At 31.1% G+C, this 11,252-nt stretch overlaps 1 protein-coding gene across 1 annotated transcript; it reads right to left on the bottom strand.

Annotated features, from left to right (window-relative positions):
• Positions 1–883: 883 nt before the first annotated feature.
• Positions 884–3,287, bottom strand: HELRODRAFT_184869 (hypothetical protein). Its single transcript, XM_009011576.1, is given in 6 exon segments — positions 884–1,501; positions 1,523–2,111; positions 2,411–2,498; positions 2,696–2,840; positions 2,994–3,094; positions 3,113–3,287. The coding sequence occupies 3 exon segments, from the start codon at positions 2,804–2,806 to the stop codon at positions 1,987–1,989; spliced, it is 324 nt and encodes a 107-aa protein (XP_009009824.1). The 5' UTR covers positions 2,807–2,840; positions 2,994–3,094; positions 3,113–3,287; the 3' UTR covers positions 884–1,501; positions 1,523–1,986.
• Positions 3,288–11,252: the final 7,965 nt, after the last annotated feature.

Consider the following 11,252-nt stretch of genomic DNA (forward strand, 5'->3'; position numbering starts at 1 on the left):
ACCCGGTTTCCCGAGGTAGGACGTTATACATACATATTTGTATATATATGAATATATATATATATATATATATATATATATGTATATATATATGTATATATATACAGTGATAATTATCACTGTAGTAATAAATTATAATTTCTAACACACACACATATATATATATATATATATATATATATATATATATATATATATATATTCATCATTGTCATTAACATTCAAGTGTTAATTGTTTATATATTAGTTTATTAGTTTTAATATTATTAAAATGATAATATAATATTATCAATAGTAAGTAATATTATATTAATACACATCTATGTAAATGTCTGCGATATCACTCATTGTACTTCTCAACTCACTTTCCAGCCACGCCACACCACACCACACGCACGCTGACACAGAAAACGTTAATTTTGTATTGATATTTTTAACTTGAATGGCTTTAGAATCTAGACGCAAGGTGGTGAATTAAATGACATTTCAGTGATTTTTGTTCGATTTTGAGAGAGGATTTTTCAGAAGTTGAAAGAAGTTTGTAATAATGGTGAGGTATCTGTTAAATTTATTTTAAAATAATGAGAACCTCTGTATTCCTTCCTGACACTGCTGCATGCAGGCACAATTTTGGAATTAGTAAAAAAGAAGATTCCAGCAATTGACTTGGAAAACGAAAACACAGCTCGAAAGAACAATGATTCTTTGTGGAATAATAGGTTACATAAAACTTCCTGCTGATAGAAGGAAGTTAGTAGACAATCCATATAATGGATGGATGACTTCATATAATGATCTGGATTCAGAGTGTGTTTGAAGCAGATCACCAAGCATAACTTATAATTTGTAGTTATACCAATTGAACTGCATTGTAGACTATAATGTGGATATTGTTTGAATTTCAAATTGTAAAACGTGCTTTAGTAGAGATCAATTTTAGGCGCATCTAACTTGAAGTAATGAAAATCGCCGTTTTTAAGTTTTGAATTGCGACAATTCGCTCTTCCCATCTATGTAATTTTATTAGTATTTAAAATGTTTAATTCGCTTTTACGATATGGTTAACAAATATTTTCATTTTTTTTACCATATAAATATTTTACAATAATTACCTCAAATAAATAAATAAAAATGTTTTGCCGCCATATACTGTTTTCCTTTAATGACAATCCCACTTATAAGGTAATGTATTTGAATTGTTTATTTTTAACACAATATGTTGCTGCAGACATAACCACTGACGTAACAATCAATTTAGCAACTCATTCTCTACTAAAATTCATTCATTTGCACATAGGAAAAGTTTGAAGCTCAAGTTAAAATAAGTTAACACTCTACTTATCGTGAAATTGTCCACATTATTACTAAGAATACAATAATAATATACTAATAATGATGGTTGTTAATTATTACTCAAAGGGTTAATATTTCATAAACATTGAATTTTGTACGATTTCGTAAACTTTAGTTTTCAATTTTACTTGTGTTGCATCAGCTTATGTAATAATAATAATAATAATAATAATAATAATAATAATAATAGAAAAATATAACAGTTTTATTTTTGTGATTTTTTTTTTCATTGAATTATTTCAAATACCGATTGTGTTTGTTGAAGAGACAAGTATTTTATTTTATTTCTATTATTACTATTATTATAGTTTGTATGAATAGAAGTTTAATAATTAATTACCCCTTGGTTGAGTTGCTGCTGCACTGATGTTTGAATAAGAAAATTTAAATTAATAAATCAATAAAAACTTCTCTTCCCCTAATTTGTTTTGTTTTCTTCATAAAAGTCATGAACGAAACAATCAAAAAACCATCCTATTTTTGCAGTTTGTGTGACTGAATCTTAAGCTATATCACCAATGATCGAATAAATATTTACAGTTTTGAATGAAGGTTTAAAAAAAATGTGAATTTCAGAACTGATTAGTGAAACTTTTTACAAAAAATTACATGTCGGGTGTAGTTATCGTTGTGTTAGTCAGTTTTCCAGACATGTGCACATTCACAGCATCTGTAGAATACTGTAGTGGGCTCGTCTGCCGATTTTGTCTGGAGTTCCATGTAGAATGCTCGAGTGTGCTCACATGACGGGCAGGTTTCTGGCAAGCATTAAGAAATTATGTTGATGAATTATATAAACAACATTTACAAATAAATATTTGTTTGAAGTCAACATATTAAAAAATTTAATTATTATCATCCGTTAGGATATGTGTATGTGTGTGAAATGGTCGTTATTTATAAGAATATATAACAAGTTATGTGTTAATTCACAATTACGCTATGCATTATACGATTATATATGAGAAAATAAATAAGTGACGTGATAGAGTAAATAATGGTTAAATACATGAATAAATGAATAAACAATTGAATGAATGAATAAAATTTAAGTTACCATTTGTTGCCTGAGCATTCTTCCAAGCATCAGGTCCGCCTAGGGCGTCTTCAACGTCTTTTAATTTTGTGTACTTTTTAAATGTGATCTATAAATAAAAAAAAATTTTTTACATTCCAACATAATTGAGAAAATTTTTTATTTAATATAATATTATTTAATTTTAATGAAGAATGTTTAAAATTTAATTAAATTTTAAATAAAATAAAAGTATGGTTAAAAAAATAAGACAAAAAATATTATTATATTAATTAAAATGATTAATCATTGAAAATAATAACAAACCTTTTTGACAATCTCGTGGAAAAAGGGACAGGTGAGGCATAAAAGTCTGTTGCGGCCATTTTTCTCGGCAAGGACCAGTGCATTGAAACAGTTGGGACAAAATAACAACATTGTGTAATTTGTAATCGTAATACGTAATGTAATCTTGTGATGTAATGTAACGTAATGTAACTCTAAAACTAAATAAAACCTCACACACACAACGGAAAATTAGAAAGTATAAATACGGACGGCGAAGTTACATCATAGTGTTAAAAATTGAAGCGGTGAAATACAAATGAAATAGAAATAAAAATAATTAAACCTTTATTGTCGCCTAGCAACAAAGAAATCACAAAACAGTCAGATTTTTATGTCGTTGGATTAGTTACTGTTTTGAAGTAATTTGTATTTGGTAAAATTCTGACAATTTCCATTTCAAATATTAAATTAAAGACATCGTTGTTACTGAAATCTAAGTTTTCAAATTTCAGCTGTTTAAAATTGATTCCATTTGTAATGATTTTCATTGAAACATCAAAATATCAGTACTACTACTTCTAAAAAAAATCATTCATAATCGCAAAACAAGGCACCAACAGAGCAGTTTGGACAGAGCACACTCCACAATGGAATGTGATGTTACTACTTTTCACTGTACTACTTACTAGTTCAAAGTCAGCTAAAATCTAAGCACATACACACAAACAAACACACACACGCATAAAACCACAAATATTATTTTAGCATGCACGTATAGTTTATATAAGATGTACATTATTTTCGTAGATAAATTAATAAACTAATTGATCGTTTGGTTGATACATCGACAACAACGATGATTAACAAGGATATCTGGATAAATCATGGATATATATATCCATTGGATAGATGGATGATAACAAGCTAGATATCTACAAAAAGATACAGGACATATAGCATCCAAAACATGATAGTATCTACAACACATATAGATTAAAATAGAATGTAATATATATATGTAGATATAATATAATATAATATGATATAAATAATAAATATACATATATATGTATGTATGTAAAATATAATAGTATAGAAAATAGAATCTACGTGTGCAGAAAGGTAAGTAGTCTTCCTAATCGAATCCACTTTTACAATAATTTATACGAATAGCAATCCGGGTAAACAAAAGCAACTGAGAAGATTACCTTTCGAAATATTTCGTTGGTTTTTCATTTCAAAAAGTTTCCCCCGCCAGATGACAGAGTTATCATTTTCAGTTTTTCCAACAGTTTGAATTTTGTTATTTAATCATTATTAATTGAAACTCACACACTTACACACAGTCATGTATATATATACATACAGATACAAGCTAATACGTAGGTACACATACTGCATAATCACACAGACTATACAACACTATATAGAGAGAGACAGATACAAAAACATACTGCATAGAGACACATAAGAATACAACATACACACGTACACATGCAACATTCACACACACACACACACACAATGATCATAAATAAAAGTTATAACTTTTTACTTTCATTGTTATTATTTAATTTTTTAAATTAAAACGTTTTTAAATTGCAGAAATTTTGAGAATAGAGAACTGAAAACCGTCACCTTTAATGTACTTGATAAAGGATTAGGTCTGGTTGGATCATAATATTAAAAATTATAATATTAATAATAATATTATTCTATAATATAATATAATGTAATGTAATATATAATAATAATGGTGATGATGATGGCCTTGTTGGGGACAATGATGACGATCATGATGACGATTGTGATGATGATGATGATGATGATGGTGACGATAATGACGACGATGATGAATATGATGTTGATGGTTGCTAATAATAATAATAATAATAATAATAATAATAATAATAATAAACAGAATAATAACATTTCTTATAGGCATATGCGTAATTGGTGGAGAAGAGGGATTGTTGGAAGAGGGTCAGAAAGTGCCTGGAATCTTTATAAAGAGTATTGTCGATGGGGGTCTTGCATTTCAAGATGGTGGTTCATCTTTTTTTTTTAATTTATTTTTTTCTTCTTTTGTTTGTCATAACTTGATAAATTAGTCATCTATTTATTTTATTTAATGATATTTAATTGTTTTTTTTAACTTTTTTATTTTTAATAAATATTCCATTAATTTCTTCTAGGTCGTTTGCAAGAAGGTGATCAGATCGCCAGCGTCAATGGAATCAGTCTGCTAGAGGAAACTAACGAAAAGTCATTAAATTTATTTTCCATTTTATAAAATTAATTACTGAATATTTTCAAATTTGTTTTTACAAAACAGATACTAAGTTATAACTGGATTTTCAACATTGTTGAGTTTGTGACTAAGTTTTACATATATATATTTATTAAAAAACCAAGAAAGACGTATATGAATAAATTATTTGTTGAAGGGCGGTTCAATTGTTGAGAAAATGTTCAGAGGAGGGCTTCGTACAACTGAAAATATGTAGGGATGATAAATCTAGGTAGGTTTTATGGTACTGCTGATGATAATGATTATGAAGATGATGAGGATGATGATGAAAGTTATGATGATAGTGATGACAACGGCAGTGGTGATAATCACGATAAAGATTATGATACTGATGATGATGACGATGATGAAGTTGTTGTATGTAGATGACGATGTTCTGGCATTGAATGCTAATTAGGGCAGTTAAAATGTTGTCTGTTCGGGTGATCTAGGTGGGTGGAGTGCAGCTGGATGATGATTTTAAGGATGATGATGATGATGATGATGACGATGATGGTGATGATGATGTGGTGATGGTGATGACATCAGTAAACATTGTAATCATCAGGGTTATATGTAGGCAAGCATTCTGTTTGGTTAGATTTTTTTAAATGTTGTTGTCTGTTGAACCTTCTAATGAGAGAGTGAACGAACAAACGTTTGAATGAAAGAATGAGTAAAAAAATGAACGAACAAATAAATAAATTAATGTATTTAATGAATGAATGAATGATCAAACAAATGAATAAATGAATGAATTAACGAACGATGAAAAGAATAAGATATAAGAATAAGAATAAAAGAATTGCAAACGAACTAGTGAACAGACGGATGAACGAACGAACAAATGAATGAAAGATTTGATCAGTCAATCATTTAATCAATCAACCAACCAATCAATCAGCTATTCAATCAACCAATCAATCAACCAGTCAAGACTACAAAGACCTAGGTGAGTTGTACATATTTTCCAGAGCCAGCTCACCCACTCTTCATGACAGCTACAACAACAGCACAAAAACAAAAAACAACAGTAAGTAATAATAAAAATAATAATAATAATTATTATTATTATTATTATTGAAAAAACTCCAATCAGGAAAGGAGATTAACCAGACAACAAAACCAAGCGAGAATGTCAACCACAACTACGACAGCTTTTCAAACAACGACAGCCACGAGCATGTTGACACCAGCCACAAGTTAGCAGCCGTCAACGACCACAACTACAAATCAACCAACCACAGCAGCCCCGGTAACCTCAACCTATCAACCAACAACTACCTCACTAGCACACCAACCAATCACAGAAACCCGTCAACAACGAAAACCAGCGACAACCATTTTAACAGCAACCACAACAGCCACATCAGCCACAACTTATCAACCACCAGTAACAACAGTCACTACACCAGCAACATATCAATCGATCCTTTTGTGAGACTAAAGATCGAAAGATTAAAACAGGTACCTAATGATTAAAATAAATTTTAAAATACTTTTTTTTATTTTAATAATTTGCTAATTTAAATTGTAAAAATATTTTTAAACTTAAATAAATAAAATTTATAAAAAAAATTATGATTTCATTTTTAAAAGTCATTGAAGTTTCTTGGCCTGCACCCGAGCGAGGCCGAAGAGGAAGAGATGAGGAACCGTTTGTCTATAGACGAGACCGGAACGGTTGCATACGGAGGTTAAAGAGAAAAATTTTCTCTTTACAAATTTCTCGGAGTTGTTTTTAAAAAGTTTGTTCGTGTTATGAACATGTTAACTAGTTAGCTCAGAGACGGTTAAGTGTTTTGATTGATTTTTGGTGTTGTTGTTGTTGTTGCTGCTGCTGTTGTGTTGTGGTTATGGTTGTTGTTTATGTTGTTGCTGTTGCTGCTGATATTGTGGTTAGGGTTGTTATAGTTGTTGCAAGATGATAACCTGCCTCGAATGACGTTCGTTCGAGTCTGAAACTCAAACAATTATAGATTATAATTGGTTATAAATTAAAATTATAATTATAGATATGCCTTTATCAATTATGAAAATTTTAATTCATTCGTGTATTCATTCACCCATTCATTCATTCGTTGTTTTTATTTTTTTGACTCTTTTCTCTGGAGGTCTTTACATCCTTCTCTAACTATTAATACTTCTCCATCACTTGCAAAGTTCAGAGCGGATCTCAAGACCCATCTGATTTGATTATAAGTTCATTGATGAGCGTTGTTGAACAAACTAATTGATTGATCAAATGGTTCATTGATTCATTCATTCATAAATTCATTCCATTCATTCATTTATTCATTCGTTCATTCATATTTTTATTTATATACCATCCCACTGAAACAGAATTTGTTAAGTTAGCAAGAGAAATGTTTCTGAGTGGTCACCATCATCATCATCATCTTGATCATCATCATCATCATCATCATCATGACGACACTGGACGTGTTAGTAGAGAGGATTGGAAAACTTTAATCTTATGATAAGAATGATGGTGATGGTGATGATGATGGTGATGATGATGGTGATGATGATGGTGATGATGATGGTGATGATGATGGTGATGATGATAATTATGATGAGGGTGGTGATGATAATGACGACATTGATGATGATAGTTATATGGGGATTTTGATGACGATGATGATGACGATGATTGATTCATATCAACAGCATCATCATCGTCACCATCAAAATTGGTCATCAGAATGTTGATAAAAAATTTTAAAACGTACTTCATGCTAACATTTTTAGATTGTAACCGACAGCACCTTAAGAAATAAACAACTTGTTAAAGAAAATCAGGATTTAAGGGTTAATTTTTTATTCTTTTATTCATTCATTCAGTTTTTTATTCATTTGTTCATTAATTCATTAATTCATTTATTCATTCATCATTCATTAGTTTGTTCATTCATTCGTTCATTCATTCATTCATTCATTCATTCATTCATTTATTCATTCATTCATTCATTCATTCATTCATTCGTTCGTTCATTCATTCATTCACTCATTCACTCACTCATTCACTCACTCATTCACTCACTCATTCACTCACTCATTCAATCAGACAATGATCACACAGAAAGATGGAACAATAACAGCATTGGAGAGGGAGATAACCAGATATAAGAATGTTTGTTCATGAACATCATCATTATTATCATCATCATCATTATAATGATCATCGTCGTTATCATCATCATAACCATTATCATCACTATCATCATCATCGCTGTTATTATCATCAGCATCAAGATTTTATTCTTCTTATTATTTTAATGCCTGCCTCAACCAGCTTTACAATCATCCTTCTTCTTATCCATAAACATTTCATAACTTCAAACTAATTACCATCATCGTCATCTTCGTCATCATCATCATCTTTATTAATATTACTCTTATCATCTTCTTCTTCTTCATTGATGATTATGATCGTCATCATCAACACCACCAGAATCATCATCATCATCTTCTTCATTGATGATTATGATTGTCATCATCATCAACACCACCACAATCATCATCATCATTATCAGGACCACATGGAGACACAGGACCAACTGTCCTACACGAAGAATAAATTGCGCCTGTTGGAAGAAGCACAAAAAATGGCGCGAAAAACCGAGAACGATTACGAACTGGTTCTCAGACACTTCGAACATAACAGCATTAAAAACGTTCGTGACGGTCATGAAGACGATGATGATGGTGATGATGGGCATGATGATGATGACGTTGTTGTCGTTGTAGTTGTTGTAGTTGTTGTTGTTATTGTTGTTGTTGTCGTTGTTGTTGCTGTTGATGTTGCTGTTGTTGTTGTAGTTGTTGTTGTTGTTGTTGTTGTAATGATGAGGATGATGATGACCACGATGATGATGATGACATTGCTGTTGTTGTGATTATGAGGATGACTATGACTTGCACACTACACACATACAAACCTTTACACACAACACATAACATTCATACAACTCACACACACAAGACACATAGACCACACACATACAACACACACACATACAACAAACACAAACACACACAACACACACATACACACTTGAAAACATTTTTTTTCTTTCCAGGACCGACAATCCCACAACCAGCTGGAGCTGAGTAGGTTATCATACGAGAGGAAAAACCTCGAAACGAGTAGAAACCTCTATGAAACCGCTACTGATAAACTCATGTGCTTTGCCAAAGTGTGTGGATGAATGGACGGATGGATGGATGAATGGATGGATGGATGGATGGACGGACGGACGGACGGATGGATGGAAGGATGGATGGACGGATGGATGGATGGACGGATGTATTGATTGATAGATAGATGGACGGATAGATAGACGGATAGATTAACAACTTAACATCTTCACCACACCGCGCTGTGAAGTTTGTAGTGGAATCACTGCAACGAAGGAAACAGCAGGCTCACAGACACGAAATGATGAAGGCACAGCAGGGACTATCATCTTCATCATCATCGCCACCACCACAGTCATCGTCATCACTTTCACTCACTTACCTGGACTTTTCCTCAAGTGATGATATGATAGCTATGGAAGCTATCAAGGCCATCAATGCGGTCAACGCGTTACTCGAGATTGATTGTTCGTTTCTCGTCTTTTGTTCTTCTACCTGTTATTGATTTTTATCGATTGCCAACGGACTAAATTGAATGTAGCCATGCAAACACATTTTGTAACGCTTTGCAATTTAGAACTATTAAACCATAATTTTTGTGAAAATTATCACCGTCATCTTCTTCATCATCTTCATCATCATCATTTTCATCATCATCTCCATCATCATCTTCATCACCATCATCTTTATCATCTCCATCTCCATCATCATCTTCATCATCATTTTCATCATCTTCATTACCATCATATCATCTTCATCACCATCATCTTCATCTCCATCATCATCACCATCGCCGTCATCTTCATCATCATCACCATCATTTACAGCTTTTCCACACGGTTTGAATGATGCGAAATCGAGGTTAAAACGTGGAGATAGAATAATTCAGTTGGTCCATTTAATATTCTTCTACTTTTTCATTTGTTCAATCGATCAATAATTCATTCATACATTTTTCTTTCATTAATTGGCTTTTTTTTAATTTTTCTACTTCAAAATTTTCATCAAACGCTATACCATTAAAAATAATTATATAGTTCGAAAGCCAAACTGTCAAGCAGTCCACCAAATCAGCCATCCCTAGTTTACGATGACGTCATTAGGCCGGTGAGGACCAACACAAATCTGTCCGCTCCAATCTACCCAAACAACAGCAACAACAAAAATAACATGAATTACAATATGAATAGTAAAAAACATGATATGAACGAAAACATGGCTGATTTTTATTATCGTGATTATTTTGATAAAAGAAGTCTATGAGTTGAATTAGTCATTTATTTGTCAGTCAGTGCGTGCGTGCGTGCGTGTGTGTGTGCGTGTGTGTGTGTGTTAGGGGCAGCTGCAGGGGTTGTAGTTGTAGAGGTCTACTGCTACTCCTACTACTACAACTACCACGGTGGTTACTTCTACTACTGTTGCTACTGTTTGTTTTTGTTTGTACTGTTTCTAATTTTGTTAGATTGATGGTTTTGTTAGCCTAGTTTAGTGGAGTTATCAACATGAATCGTGATTTAATATTAATTGTTTTGTGTGTTTGCGTGCGTGTGTTTGTGTGCGTGTGTATGTTGTGTACGTGTGTATGTTGTGTGTGTGTGTGTTTTTGAATAATAGGTATAATGAAAATTTCTTTTCCAATAATTTTCACATAATTTCTCTTTAAATTTAATAAATTATATTTTTTCAACTAGCTTATGTTTTCGTTTATGTAGGGATCTTAATTGAATTTCTATTTTTGATAAATTAATTTATTAATTAAATATTTTGTATTATAGACACTCAGTCAATAGATTCAGCGTTATTTTGTTTCTGTATATTCACTTATTAATTCAACTATTTATTGCAGAATTTTGATTAATTTTTCTATGTTATTGCTATTTTATTTCATTTATTAGCATTATTGTTTTATCTATATTTTAATTAAGATATATTGAATTTTTTTTAAATGAAAACAAAACGTTGGTGCAACAATAAATAAATCGCCTTGCCAAAAAAATCTTTTTTTGGTTTTATTTAGCTGTTTTGCTAAAATTTAAAAAAAAATGAAAAAACTTCGGAAATAAATAACATTTATAATTTTTAATTAAATCGATTAAAATATCAAATAACTTTTTTTAGACAAATTCTAAAGCTTGAAACATAACATAACGAGTTAAGTGTCGCGAG

Source organism: Helobdella robusta (assembly GCF_000326865.2).
Source record: "Helobdella robusta unplaced genomic scaffold HELROscaffold_1, whole genome shotgun sequence".
NCBI lineage: Eukaryota > Metazoa > Annelida > Clitellata > Rhynchobdellida > Glossiphoniidae > Helobdella > Helobdella robusta.